We start from the raw sequence: 14,833 nt of genomic DNA on the forward strand, positions 1-14,833 counted from the left end.
GCATGCACGTAGAGGTTGCTCACCTCTTGCTGAGCTCCTTCAGGGCGCCGCTCCGGCACAGGCCCAGGTAATCCCCCAGGAGCTTCAGCTGCTCCCGGCTCCTCCCAATGAGGTGCATCCGCTCCACATGCTCGTACAGAGACGCGTTCACCATCTGCAGGTTGATGAGGGGCTGGGCCCGGATCTGTGTCAGAAACTTCAGGGCCTGCCTGCAGATCTGGGGGTGCCACCAGGCATTGGGGATGGGAAGGAATGGCTGTTCAGTGAGCACTGCCCGGCCAGGTGCCACATGACCTGCTCACTTACCTGAGAGGCTATCTTCATTTTACAGATGGGAAATGGAGGCTCAAGGAGATCAGGAGATTTGGCTAGGGTCACCCAGCTTGTAAATGGTACAGTCAAGCTCTGAACCCAGTTTATCTGACTCCCAAACCCGCTCTCCCTTTAATGGCAAGGGTCGCTGCCCCTCCCCAACCATGCTGAGATGAGGGAGGGACTGCTCTGGTAACGCCCCCTCCCTCTGGGCCTCACAGATCCTTCCCACTCTTTCCTGTCCTCCTGGCCCCTATTTCCCCCCACTCAAGGAAACAGGCACTCCCCTCTGTGCCCTGACTCAGGAACCAGGTGACGGGCTGAGTCAGGCTCCAGCCACAGGAAGCTACAGATCAGACACAGCTCACCAACAGGCTTCCCTGAGCTCCCTCGGCTCACACCAGCAGCAGCACCGGGGCTCCGTGTGCAGCTGAGTGATCCGTCTCAGTCTCTCCCGGCTGACAGGGTGTTGAAGGTTCTACCCTTGGCCCTGATCCTAATACCAACACCAGTAATCAAGCGCCTACCATTTGCAAAACACTGGGCCAGGAACTTGACCACATTCTCCCTTCATCCTCAGAACAACCCGTTAGGGAGGGTGTCCCTGTCCCCGTTTTCTAGATGAGGAAACGGAGGCTTAGAGGAGCTAACGTGGCTTATACAACCTGCCCGCAGAACCTGTCAGGTCTGAGCTGAGGTGTCATCTCTGAACACCTGGCTGCTGCACTAACCAGAAGCCCCCTCCCCTGCAGTGGCCTCGCTGCCTTGTAAGGACGGAGGAGCTGTTCTCCACAGCCGACAAGTGCATAGTGGTTAGAAGTCTGGCTTTGGCCTGGCTCAGATCTTTAACCTCTTAACTAGTCCTTTCATTACATATTTTATTTCTGGTGGCTTTGTTTTTGATACTATTATAAATGATTATCTTTTAAAATAGTAATTTGTTTGCTGATATATAGAAATGAAATTGATTTATTTGACTGTCGTATCCAGCAACGTTTTCAAATTCTAATAAATTGTGTAGGCAAAAAAAAAGTCTGGCTTCGGAGTCAGAACAGAATTGAATCCTGCCTCCACCACTTTATACCTATATGACCTGGTGAAACTTATCCCGCTCTGTGACTCAGTTTCCTCTTCTGTAAAATGGGGAAAATGAGAGCAACTAAGGCTCACTGGTTTGGGGCCTTTTCGTTCGCTGCTGCTGCTTTAGTGCTGAGGCCCGGCGCTCGGCAGGATGTCAGCCCAGGACTGAGGCTTCTTTCTCATGGGATTCTTTTTTTTTTCTTTTTTTTTTTTGCGACGGAGTCTTGCTGTGTCGCCCAGGCTGGAGTGCAGTGGCGCGATCTCCACTCACTGCAAGCTCCGCCTCCCGGGTTCAAGCCATTCTCCTGCCTCAGCCTCCCGTGTAGCTGGGACTACAGGCGTCTACCACTACGCCCGGCTAATTTTTGTCTTTTTAGTAGAGACAGCGTTTCACCATGTTAGTCAGGATGGTCTCGATCTCCTGACCTCGTGATCCACCCGTCTCGGCCTCTCAAAGTGCTGGGATTACAGGCGTGAGCCACCGCGCCCGGCCTCTCATGGGATTATTTTGAATTCAGATTAAGAGGTATTCCAGGAGAGCTCCTGGCACAGGGCCTGGCAGGTGGCACATCCCCAGTAAATGTGAGCTGCTATCAGTTGCTGTGTGAGTGCCTGGTGTGGCCCTGTTGTCCCCTTGAGCGCTGGGGGACGAAACTGGCCCTCAGGAGACCTGCCCCTGTATGTGGGGGCTGAGGGGACCTCTGACGTCTTGTCTCCCAGCTCCACCAGCATCTCTCACCTCCCCCAGCAATGGACAACCTCTTATTTTCCCGTAGCCTGGGGCCCTGAGGTACCAGCCCCCCAACCTAGGGAGAGCCCAATGGCAAACTCCTGGTGACTTGGGTCAAGCTGCTTTTCCCTAACCCTAATTCAGTTCTTCCCATTACTTGGCCCCAGGCCTTGGGTGAGGCTCTGATGAAATAACACACAGGAATGTGTGCGGAACACTGCCAAGCACTGCAGATGGGCAGGGGCTTTGTGCTCCCCAGCGACTGTTCCTATCCTGTGGGAATGGAGGAGGCAGACAGAGAGAAGCCTCACCCCTGGGCTGACATCCTGTCAGTGCCAGCCAGGCCTCAGCACAAGTGGGTCAGCCAGAACAGCAACGGTGAACAATAAGGCCCCAAACCCGTGGGACAGCCACTTTCTATCTTGAATTTCCCTGTCTTTCCTAGGCCAGCAATTTTTGAGAGGGAGAGCAAGCTGAGGATTTCCTGCTCTCAGATATGCCTAGAGAAGGACTGTACTTTTCTAGTTAGAGAAGGAAGTGGCACAAGGATGAGGGCAGTGAATAAGGAGATGGCTCAATGGAAGTATCAGGGTCCTGTAAATAGTGAACGTGTTTTATGATCAAAGGGCTGTTTGCATTTTTTGGTGATTTTGAGGTTTAATTTCCTCTATATGGTTAGATATTTAACACTGAGAGCAGGGGTGGGGACAAGGCAAACAACAAAAAAATCAAAATGAAGCCAACTTCTGCGGGGTTTCCCCATCCCAGGGAGGTGGAGGCTGAGGTAGAACTGACTGAAAGAGTCACCTTCCCTGCACTGTGATGAAGACACAGCCACACATCAGGACTACATAGCTGGCAGGCCCTGACTCTCCAGAGAAGCAAACAGCTTCTTCCTTGTGTTTGTGTCTGTCTTAGTAGAAATCTGTGCCTTTGGAAGAAAACCAAATTTGCACCCCTTGAGGCAGACACTGACCAAGTGAATTAGGTAGATGGGTGGGTGAATAGGCAGGAGGTGTGATAGGCCCCAGGGAGAGAAAGGACACTGTTCTAACTGACAGGCACATACTGCCACACCTGCCCTCCCAACAGCCCCGCCACAGACACTGTTGTTAATCCTCCTTTTACAGATGAGGAAACTGAAGCTAATTTGCTCATGGTAACATAGCTAGGAAAGTGGCTAAGTTCAGCTGGAGAAAAGGAAAATTCTGAAAGACTTTAGGGTACATCTTATTCAAAAGCATTTGGTGAACATAAAAAATTAGTATTATACCCAAGGTATAATATTAAGTGAACCAAGCTTCTTATAAAGCAGTATGAGTCCTGTCTGATCCCAACTTTATAAAAAATAGATGCATATGTCAATAAATGCACAGAAAAGGGTATACCCCAAAATGTTAATAATGGTGACCTCTGGGTTATGGCACAGAATTTTGATTGGTCTTCGGGCTTTTCTGTAATTTTAAAATGTTAAACAATAACCATGTATTATCTTAATAATGGGGGGAGCCACAGAAAAAGTGCTTTTCAAAACATGAAATAAATATGCCCATGCAGGGCCTGCAGGGGGCGTGCAGTCATCTGGGCCCCATGGGTTGGCAAAGGCAAGGATGACTGCTCCAAGGTATAGCCAGCTCGCTGGCCAGCCCATCTACCTATCCACCTATGTATTCACCCATCCACCCAGCCATATACCCACCGTCTACCCATCTACCCATTCACCTACCCATCTACCCATCTACCTACCCATCCACCTACCCACCAACCCATCCACTCATCCACCTAACCATTTACCCATCTGCCTACCGAGGCACCCATCCACCTACCTATCCACCCATTCATCAATCTACCCAACTACCTACCCATCAACCCATCCACCATTCACCTACCCATCCATGTAGCCACCTGCTCATCCACCTACCTACCTACCCATCCACCTAACCATCCACCTAGCCACCTGCTCATCCACCTACCTACCTGCCCACCCACCTAGCCATGCATCCATCTACCTATCTAATCTATTCTATCTATTCTTTCTATCTATCTATCTATCCATTATCTATCTATCTATCTATCTATCTATCCATCTGTTTATCTAACATTTATCTGCTGGTACCTTAAGCAGTTATGTTTGTTGCTGCAGGAAACCATCCTCAGACTCCCTCCTGGGGACCAAGACAGCCACCGACGGAGCTCTGCCCAGGGCTGTGGACAGGCACCAAGCTTTTCTCTTGGTTAGCTCCCCCACATCAGTGCCTGAACCAGTGACCCCGGTTTCCCTTGTTTAGAGGGGCCAAACTCCTCTAAACAGATGAACAGCAGCAGCAAAGAGGAGTGAACACCCCTCTGTCCCTCAGCAGCCCTGAGTGGCTCTGACAGGCTGGGCTTGAGACTTACCGGGCGCTTGGTGAGGTCCCAGTTGTGGATGATCCTGGCCGGAATCACTGAGGCATCGTCTTGGTGGCAGATGTCACAGTAATAGAGACCAGAGAAGGCACAGAGCTTGGGTCGTACAAAGGAGAAGCCGATCTGCCGGGAGCAGCCTGGGGAGATGGGTAGAGAGTGAGTGGTGTGGCCAGAGTCAGCTCCTAGTAACTTGGGAGCTGCTGTGGTGGAAAGGATCTGCTAATTTTGTTTTTAAAGGTAGGTACAAACACAAGAATAACCACTCGTATTTCCACCACTCAGAACTCCCCTACTAATTAATCTTTACACCACCACACTGTAAGAATATCATTATTTTACAGCTGAAGAAATGGATGCTCAGAGAGGTTAGGAAATCTGTCTGGTCACACAGTGATGAAGTGGCGTGGCTGGCATTCAGATCTGGGTTTGGCTGGTTCCAGAGCCTGCGTTCTGCTCCATTACTCCTTGCTGCCTGTGTCCAGTGTCCCCACTGCTGGCTTGGCAATGCCAGCCTCCTCTAGGTCCACCCCTCCACTCGGGCCCCAGAATGGAAGCAGCAGAGTAAGGGCTGTGGCGAGCAGCGAAGTAGCTGGGGGGCAGGGACTGGGGTCGGGGATGGCAACAGGGAGTGGATGGGCAGCCAGCAGGGGGCAGGGGAGTCCGCACAGTGTTGGATGCCTCGGGACTGTGGGGCAGGACTGGCTTCGGCCCCCTTGTTGGAGGCATCTCCACAGCTGGGGCCAGTGGGAATGGGAGTGGGGTGTGCCCTGGGCAAAAAGCAGAGGCCCTGACTCAAATTCTGAACATGTGTCGACTCCTCCAGGGGCAGGCAGAAGGGTCCCCAGGGCCTTGAGACCATAGGGCGGGCTGTGCTGCTCACCAGCTGCCTCACCCTGACCTTCATCTAATTTCTCAAAGTTCCATTTGAGTGACTGTAAAATTCAGTTACTACCAGCTATTTTGTGGGGTTATTACAAAGCTTAAATGAGACAAGGTTCTGCAAGTACCCTGCAAATTATGAAATACAACCCAGATGCCCGTGGTTGGTGTCTGCCACTGAGCCATGCCTGCTGGGTAGAAAGGAAACCCAAACTCCCTGGTGGCACAGTCCCACCTGCTGGTGGGTGGCAGCCATGGTGAGAGTTACCCCCGCAGCATTCACACCCACAGGCGAGAAAGCCTTTCTCGCAAGCCCTGGAGTCCCGGCCCCCTCAGAGCCTGGCCCCACAGGCTGAAGAGCAAAGTGTGAGTGCTGGGGCAGGAGGGGGAGAGGCCAAGCGAGGCTTGCAGGTGTTCTCTGCAGGAAGCTCTGTTCTGCCTAGCTTCTCCCATCCTCCCGGGGCCAACCGCAGACCACTTCCTTTCAGAAGCTTGAAGCAGGCTTCCCTCCAGTCCGCACCAACAGGACAGCTCCCAAACCAAGGCTCAGCTTCTTGCTCTGGCCTTCTGCAGCAGGGCAACCCCCTCACAGGTCACCTGAGGGTCCCATGGTGATAGGACACCATCTGCCCCAGATGGTGGGGGGAGTGGGAGGAGCTAACAATGGAATGTGGGCAGGGGGATGTCAGGCACCCCTGAATAATACCCTAGAGGGATGCCCTCTAGGGTCCTGCCTATGAGCACAGGCTCTGGGGCCTGACCGTCAAGGTCCCAATTCTGCCTCTGGCCAGGCATGGTTGCTGACACCTGTAATCCCAGCACTGTGGGAGGCTGAAGCAGGAGGATCACTTGAGCCTAGGAGTTCAAGACCAGCTTGAGCAACATGGGGAGACCCCATCTCTACTAAAACGAACAAACAAATAAAAAAGGAAAATTCTGCCTCTGCCACTTACTAGCTGTCTGAACTTAGCGGCAGACACCAACCAGGTACTTACCAGCTCTGTGCTTCAGTGTCCTCCCCTATCAAAAGAGATGATGATAGTAGCACCTATCTCTACAGGGTTGTTATGAGACTTAAATGAGATAATCCAAATAAAGCAGCTGGCCCAGTACCCAGCACAGAAGTATTAGACTTGATGATGAGGAAGACATAGCAGATGTACTGACTTGGAATAACATCCACAGTGTAGGAAAAAACCAAGTTGCAGAACAATATATCCAGCGTTCATCACAGCAGCCAAGAGCCCCGTGTGCCCCCTTTAAATGTAAATGAATTTAAATGGAAAATTCAATTGCTTAACCACACCAGCCACACTTTAAGCACCCGGTAGCACCATGTGTCTCACAGCTATGGCACTGGACACACAGATCTAGGAAATTTTTATCACCACAGAGAGTTCTATTGGACAGCACTGAATAGCACCAGCCCATTTTTGTAATTTAAAAAAAAGGGTGTACACTTATAAAAGCAGCAGAAATATGTGGAAGCATACCATGCCCCTGCTCTGAAAGAACAGGATAGTAGAGCAAGAAGAAAATGAAGTGGGCTGGGACTCCCTGAGCAGCGCAGTGAGCAGCCAGCCTCCTGCCCATCAGTGGGAGGTGGCAGGAGAGGGATGGGTGAGCAGGGCCAACCGCCTATGAGCGGAGCACTGGCCCCAGCGGGGGCTGGGGAGGAGCAGAAGCTGCAGGGCAAGCCTGATCTGTGGCCTCATCCCTAGGGGAAGGATGGGGGCATTTGCAGGGAGGCAGAAGGGTGGGGAGCCTAAATCAGGAATCCGCAGGAGGCGGAGTGAGGCTGGCAGGCTGGGGGTGGCAGCAGAGCAAGTCGGCACCTGCGCAGAAGCAGCCTTGGGAGTCAAGGCCTTTCTCCATGGGGATGGCCACCAGGTACTGCAGCAGGAAGCCGTTTTCCCGGGTGGCAAATTTCAGAACCTCCTGACAGTTTTCATCCAGGCTCCCGCCCAGGGTCACCGCCTCCTCGGCCGTCTCCAAGTAGGATGCCAGGACTTTGCGGACCAGGTCCCTCCACAGGGCGGCCTCCTCCGCGTTCCCGGCCTGCAGCTTCAGGACGGCCTTGGCCGTGATGATTTTGAAGAAGGACGGGCCCCCAAGGCTCGTGTCTGGCAGGATGTCCCGGATGGTCTCCACGCCATGGCTGTCACTCAGCATCTTCTCATTGTTCCTGATGCGGAAACATTTCAGAGCCTCCAAGGACAGGGAAAAGATATAGGGCATCCAGGTCCTGTCCACGTACAAGTACAGCAGGGACTCCTTGATGGCATCTGGCTCTGGAACCTGGGCGGACGACCAGTCAAACTGCATGCCCTGGAGGGCCGTGGGCTCCGACAGCAGGTCTGAGGGAGAGGGGCAGCCCTGGGGCGCCTCGGGGGGGTCCTCAGGCTGGTCTGGGTACTGCACGTTCACCCAGTCATCCTCCTGCTGAGGCCGGACCTTCTGCAGGGCCTCCCGCACCCGGTCCAGCCAGTCCTCGGCTTCATCCTGGGAGGAGGCGCGCAGGGCCAGCTTCTTGCCAGAGAAGACCAGCTCGAAGCGCCCGTCACTGTGGGCCGGCCCCACAGACTCACAGCGCAGCAGGGAGCAGTTCTCCACACAGGTGCGCTCCTCGTTGCTCAGGTAGAGGCGGAACTCCAGCGGGGAGAGCTCACAGAAGAGCTCCTTCCAGATGCCCATTGCCCCCCGCCGCTCCACGGTACCTAGCTTCATGAGACCCCGGAACGGGTTGGACAGTCCTGGAGGCAGAGGCAAAAAGCACATTAGTTGGCGGGCCTGTCTCTGTCCTGCCCAAGGCAGCATCTGCTGCCTGATGCCCTGCAGTACGTGTGGACAGTGACTGTCCCCAGAACACAGGCCAGCCACGGGGCACTATCACATGGGACCCTGAAAGCTGGATAGGAACATCTCCATTTGCACCTCCACTGCTGCTCTTGCGTCCTGTATTTCACTGAGAAAATAAAAGCACCCAAAAGATCACCTCCACACGCCCTGTTCCCTACACCCACGCCCTCCCTTCTGTTGCCAGGGATGAACCAAGTGTGCTTCTTTCTGTATGAGGCCAAACCCTCCATTTGTGCAGGAGGTCTCTCCTTCCGCAACCTACTCAAGGACAAGGAGCAGTCCCTCTCTCCTCTGTTGCTGTTTCCTTCCTTCTCTATTGGGTGACTCCCATTGGCACACATGCACGCTGTCATTTCTCCCATCTTTAGAAACACGTCTCGTCTCCACAAAAATTAGCCAAGTGTGGTGGTGGGTGCCTGTACTTCCAGCTACTTGGGAGGCTGAGGCAGGAGAATAGCTTGAACCCAGGAGGCGGAGGTTGCAGTGAGCCGAGATCGTGCCACTGCACTCCAGCCTGGGCGACAGAGTGAGACTCTGTCTCAAAGAAAAAAAAAAAAAAGGAAGCACTGGAGGACCTTAAACAAATAGCAGATCCTCCAGCCTGGCCAACATAGTGAAACACCATCTCTATTAAAATTGCAAAAATTGGCCGGGCGCAGGGGCTCACGCCTGTAATCCCAGCATTTTAGGAGGCCAAGGCGGGCAGATCACCGGAGGTCAGGAGTTCGAGACCAGCCGGACCAACACAGAGAAACCCCATCTCTACTAAAAATACAAAATGAGCCGGGCGTGGTGGCTCGTGCCTGTAATCTCAGCTACTTGGGTGGCTGAGGCAGAAGAATTGCTTGAACCTGGGAAGTGGAGGTTGTGGTGAGCTGAGATCGCATCATTGCACTCCAGCCTGGGTAACAAGAGCAAAACTCTGCCTCAAAAAAAAAAAAAAACAAAAATGCAAAAATTAGCTGGGCATGGTAGCAGGTGCCTGTAATCCCAGCTACTTGGGAGGCTGAGACAGGAGAATTGCTTGAAGCCAGGAGGCTGAGGTTGCAGTGAGCAGAGATCACGCCACTGCACTCCAGCCTGGGTGACAAAGGAAGACTCCATCTCAAAACAAATAAACAAACAAAACAAATAGCAGATTTGATTAAGCTCCCCCAGAGCTGTTACATAAACCAACTACTGAGGGTAAACAGCTTTGGAAGGACCAGTTAAAACACCTGGGGCTTCATGGAGCCGGATGTGCTCTGAGCTATAGGTGGAATCAAGAGTTTTCTATAATCATAAATTGCATAGTTTTCAGGGAAAATATTTTCCTATTTGACTGGTGAAACAGTATTTTTGTCCTCTGTAGGCAGTTTTGAGACAATATAGTACTTTTCCTGAAATGCTTCCCTGAATGAGCACGATTATGATGGCATTCTGGAATGAGGTTTTATAGCACTTGTGGGAACACACTACCTCTTTAGCAATGGAAAACAGGACTTCAGAGCTGCCTTCTGAAAGACCTGGTCCCTGCAGATGGGACCCACTCAGGACCCTCCTAGTAACCTACCCATCTGTCTCCGGTGTACCACCCGGAAGCTCTTATGCCCCTGGGATGGGGCTGCCTGGGCTTGCCTTCTTCCTGGGGAAGGTACACACGCTTGGTCTAATGCCCCTAGGGAGCAGCTTTTTCTTGGTCCTTGAGAAAAATGCCTGTGGAGACCAGGCCTTGACTCTGGAGTCCCCCTGGAAGAAGCTATTGGGTGGTCTGAAGCAAACTCCAGGGGTTGCTCCTGGGAAGGCCGGTAAAAGTCATCTTCTGAGATCCAGCTCTTGTTTTTCTGTTGGGAAAGAAGACAGCAGTTGTTTGTTTTTAAGTTTTTTTGTTTTTTTGTTTTGAGACGGGGTCTCGCTGTGTTGCCCAGGCTGGAGTGCAATGGCGCAACCTCGGCTCACTGCAACCTCTGGCTCCTGGGTTCAAGCGATTCTCCTGCCTCAGCCTCCCGAGTAGCTAGGATTACAGGCGTCCACCACCATGCCCAGCTAATTTTTGTATTTTTAGTAGAGACAGGGTTTCACTATGTTGGCCAGGCTGATCTAGAACTCCTGACTTCAGGTGAGCCACCCGCCTCAGCCTCCCAAAGTGCTGGGATTACAGGCATGAGCCACCATGTTTTTTTTTGTTTGTTTGTTTGTTTGTTTTTAAATCTTTGTCTAGATATGGCTCATATATCATAAAATTAACCCGCTTAAAGTATGTAATTCGGCCAGCCATGGTGGCTCATACCTGTAACCGCAGCACTTTGGGAGGCCGAGGTCAGAGGATCACCTGAGCCCAGGAGTTTGAGACCAACCTGGGCAACATAGTGAGAACCTATCTCTACAAAAAATAACTAGCTGGGTGTGATGGCATACACCTGTAGTCTCAGCTACTGAGGAGGCTGAAGCAGGAGAATCACTTGAGCTGGGGAAGTCAAGGCTGCAGAGAGCCATGCAGCCTGGTCGCAGCCTAGGCAACAGAATGAGACCCCATCTCTAAAAAAAAAAATTAAACAGTGTCCAATTCAATCATTTTGGCTTAGTCACAGAGTTGTGCAATCATCGCCACCATCTAAGTTTAGCAAATTTTCCTCACCCAAAAAGGAAACCCTATACCCATTAGCCATCATCCCCATTTCCCCTGGCCACTCTCAGCTCTAGGCACCCACTCATCTACTTTCAACCCCTACACATCTGTCTGTTCTGGACATCTCATATAGATGGAACCTGCGACACGTGACCTTTTGTGCCTGGCTTCTTTCTCTTAGTGGAAGGTTTTCAAGGTGCATCCATGTTATATAAGCATGTGTAAGTGTTCATTCCTTTTTATTGCCAAATAATATTCCATTGTCTGGATCCACCACATTTGGCTTATCCACTCATCGGCTGATAGACATTTGGGTTGTTTCTACTTTTTGTCTATTATGAATAGTGCTGCTATGATCACTTATACACAAGTTTTTGTGTCGACATGTTTCATTGTCTTGGGCATATACTTAGGAGTAGACTTGCTGGGTCATGTGTAACTCTATGTTTCCCTTCTTGAGGAACTACCAAGCTGTTTTCCAAAGTGGCTGCACCATTTTATATTCCCACCAGCAATGTATGAGGGTTTCAATTTCTCTCCTTGAGAAATATATTCAAATCCATCCAAATCTACTCAAATCCATTGTCTGTCTTAAAATGGGGCTGTCTTTTTGTTGTTGAGTTGTGTTGTGGGTTGAATTGTGACCCCCACAAAAGGACATGTTGAAACCCTACCCCCCAGTACCTCAGAATGTGACCTTTTTTGGAAATAGAGTCTTTGCAGAAGTAATTAGTTAAGATGAGGTCATGTTGGAGTAGAATGGGCTGTTCATCTCGTATGACTGATGTCCTTACAAGAGGAGGAGAAAAGCTACACGAAGACAGGAGAACACCAAGTGGAGACAGAGATACAGAGGATGAACGTGTGTGACAGCAGAGGGGAGACCGGAGTGACATGTCTACAAACCAAGGAATGCAAATGAGCGCCCGCAACGCCAACACCCAAAAGAAAGGCGGGAACAGATTCTTCCTTAGACTCTCCAGAAGGAGCCTCCAGAACTATCAGAGAATAAATATCAGGTTTTTTTTGTTTTTGAGACAGAGCCTCACTCTGTCACCCAGGCCGGAGTGCAGTGGTGCAATCTCAGCTCACTGCAACCTCCGCCTCCCAGGTTCAAGCAATTCTCTTGCCTCACCCTCATGAGTAGCTGGGATTACAGGTACCCGCCACCATGTCCAGCTAATTTTTGTATTTCTAGTAGAGACAAAGTTTCGCCATGTTGGCCAGGCTGGTCTTGAACTCCTGACCTCAGGTGATCCACTTGCCTCAGCCTTCCAAAGTGCTGGGATTATAGGCGTGAGCCACCGTGCCTGGCCTGTTTTGTTTTGAGGCAGGGTCTCACTCTTTGCCCAGGCTGGAGTACAGTGGCACAATCAGGGCTCACTGCAGCCTTGACTGCCCAGGCTCAAGCAATCCTCCTGCTTTAGCCCCACTGAGTAGCTGAGACTACAGGCAAGCACCAGCACGTCCAGCAAATTTGTTATATTTTTAGTAGAGATGGGGTTTCACCATGTTGGCCAGGCTGGTCTGGAACTCCTGGACTCAAGTGATCTGCCCACCTTTGCCTCTCAAAGTGCTGAGGTCACAGGCATGAGCCACCTGCCCAGCAATGTCTGTTGTTTTAAACCATCCTGTGTATGGTACTTTGTTATGGCGGCCCTAGGAACTAATACAAGTTGTAAGGTGCTTTATATATTCTGAATATGAGACCCTTATCAGATTTATGATTTGCAAATAATTTCTCCATTCTGTGAGGTGTCATTTCACTTTCTGGATGCTGTGCCCTCTGGAGCACATAAGTTGTTAGTTTTGATGAAGTCTAGTTTATCTATTTTTGTTGTTGTTTATGTTTCTGGTGTTGTATCTTAAAAAATCATTGCCTAAGTCAGTATCACAAAGATTTACTTCTGTGTTTTCTGCCACGAGCTGTATAGTTTTAGCTCTTACATATAGGTTTCTGATCCATTTCGGGTTAGTTTTGTGTAAGGTGTTAGGAAGGGGTGTTATTATTTTGCATGTGGGTGTCCAGCTGTCCCAGCACGTAGGGTTTCTCAGCCCTGCTTTAGGGTTTGTCAGTCCTGCTTTTGGGTTGAGATGAGGGTGGCCTGGCGAGCAGGCCTCAGGGTCCTCATTGGCCACCTCTGCCTCTGCCGCCCACTTCTGTGCAGGCCCCTGAGACCCCAGGCAGCCAGGTCCTGCCCCTTCCCTTCGTTGTTCTCTTTTGAATGTGAAGCTGCTCACTGGCTGGGGGAGATGGGGTTGCAGGGAGCATCTGGGGTGAGTAGTCTTGTGGGAGTGGATTCCGGTTTCTTTTCTCCAGTACTTCAAATCCTTCCTGGCTTTCTGTGCCTCAACATGGAAGGGCAGAGGCAAGGAAGCTGGCTAGGCCACCCTAAGTGTCAGTGTACACAGAGGAAATGAGTCACACAGTGGGACCAGCCCCACTGTTTTGTTAAGTGCCACTAACCTCACCCTGACATCGTTATTTCCGGTCCCTGAATCCAGATTGTGCTCCCTGCTTTGTAAACAGGGAAGGGTTGCTTTGGACAGTTAGATCCATTCAGATGCTATACAACTCCTCAAGCCAAGGGTGGCAAGTTTTGACTCAGGCGACTTGGGGGGTGGCTCACAGAACTAGGTCCCCAGAGACTCCTCCATGGGGCCTTCAGAACTGGCAGGTGCTTCCCCCTGCCAGTGACAGATGATGTGTCAGTCAGGGCGGCCACTGGGGACCATCCACAACACTAGATTCTGAGCAAAGCCTGCCTAGGTCATCAAGACCTGGGAGACCTCCCTGAGGAAAACGGGTGGAAGAAAAAGCTCCCCGGCAACCATGTGGCTGCCCTGGCAGCCTCACATATACCTGGGAAGTTGTGTGATCTCCAGCCTCTGGCGGGAGAGGGCACTGTCCCTGAAGACTCAGCTCAGGAGACATCCATCACCTCCACCTGGAAGCTTCTCTCACCCTTCCCCAGCTTCCACCCCTTCCCACCCCCTAGCTGGGTTAGGAGATCCCACAATATTTTGTGCTTACCCTCATTCTAGCACCTATAAGGCTGTTTGGAATGGTTTTCTTGATATCTCCAGCAAGTGCCTGGCCCAGAGTCATACAAGATGAGGGTATAAATAATGACCATCCCAATGTCTTTAACATAAAATAACAAAGGTGGGTCAAGTAGACTGGAAGGAAGGAGACAAATATAAATTTTAAGACTGTGGACATTCAGGATGGGCGTGATGGATTATGCCTGTAATCCCAGCACTTTGGGAGGTTGAGGTGAGAAAACTGCTTGAGACCAGAAGTTTGAGACCAGCCTGGCCAACATGGCAAAACTTTGTCTCTACTAAAAATACAAGAATTAGCTGGGCATTGTGGTGTATGCCTGTAATCTTAGCTACTCGGGAGGCTGAGGCACAAGAATTGCTTGAGCCTCGGAGGCAGGGGTTGCAGTGAGCCGAGATGGATAGAGCTATTGCACTCCCACCTGGGCAACAGAGCAAGAGTCTGTCTCAAAAACAAAAAAAGGTTTATGGACATTCACTGGGGAGGGCTTCTCTCTCCTTTGAGGAAAGAGACTGCTAGGAAATGTTCAGATACAGTCCACTGAGCACAGCTGCCAGGAAATGAAACTAGGGAACACCTTTTACTCTCTTAAGCAACTGGGAAAAACAGTGGAAACGTAGGTTCCTCAGAATTTCTGCACATGAGCCTGGACAGAGCTCTGAGGCTGTGTGCTCCTGGCCCCAGGTGGGTGGGGAGAGGGGAGAGGGTGTGAGAGAGAGTGCACGCACGAACATCATTGTTTCTCTCTTCTCTCCATTTTTTCTTTCAGAGATGGAGTCTTACTCTGTCGCCCAGGCTGGGTCGCAGTGGTATGATCTCAGCTCGCTGCAACCTTTGCCTCTCAGGTTCAAGTGATTCTCCTGCCTCAGCCTCCTGAGTAGCTGGGATAACAGGC

The 14,833-nt window shown here is 51.1% G+C and overlaps 1 protein-coding gene across 3 annotated transcripts in view; it reads right to left on the bottom strand.

Moving 5' to 3' along the window:
• Positions 1-14,833, bottom strand: part of PLEKHM1 (pleckstrin homology domain containing, family M (with RUN domain) member 1) — a 54,985-nt gene that overhangs the window by 9,594 nt on the left and 30,558 nt on the right. For all 3 annotated transcript variants that reach the window (XM_011985981.1, XM_011985984.1, XM_011985983.1), the window contains 4 exons: positions 9,819-10,089; positions 7,243-8,160; positions 4,520-4,665; positions 24-217 (listed from right to left, as the gene is read on the bottom strand). In XM_011985981.1, the coding sequence (XP_011841371.1) occupies positions 24-217; positions 4,520-4,665; positions 7,243-8,160; positions 9,819-10,089 (1,529 nt within the window). The remainder of the gene's footprint in view (positions 1-23; positions 218-4,519; positions 4,666-7,242; positions 8,161-9,818; positions 10,090-14,833) is intronic.

The sequence above is a fragment of the Mandrillus leucophaeus genome, unplaced genomic scaffold (genome assembly GCF_000951045.1).
Source record: "Mandrillus leucophaeus isolate KB7577 unplaced genomic scaffold, Mleu.le_1.0 Scaffold290, whole genome shotgun sequence".
Classification (NCBI taxonomy): Eukaryota; Metazoa; Chordata; class Mammalia; order Primates; family Cercopithecidae; genus Mandrillus; species Mandrillus leucophaeus.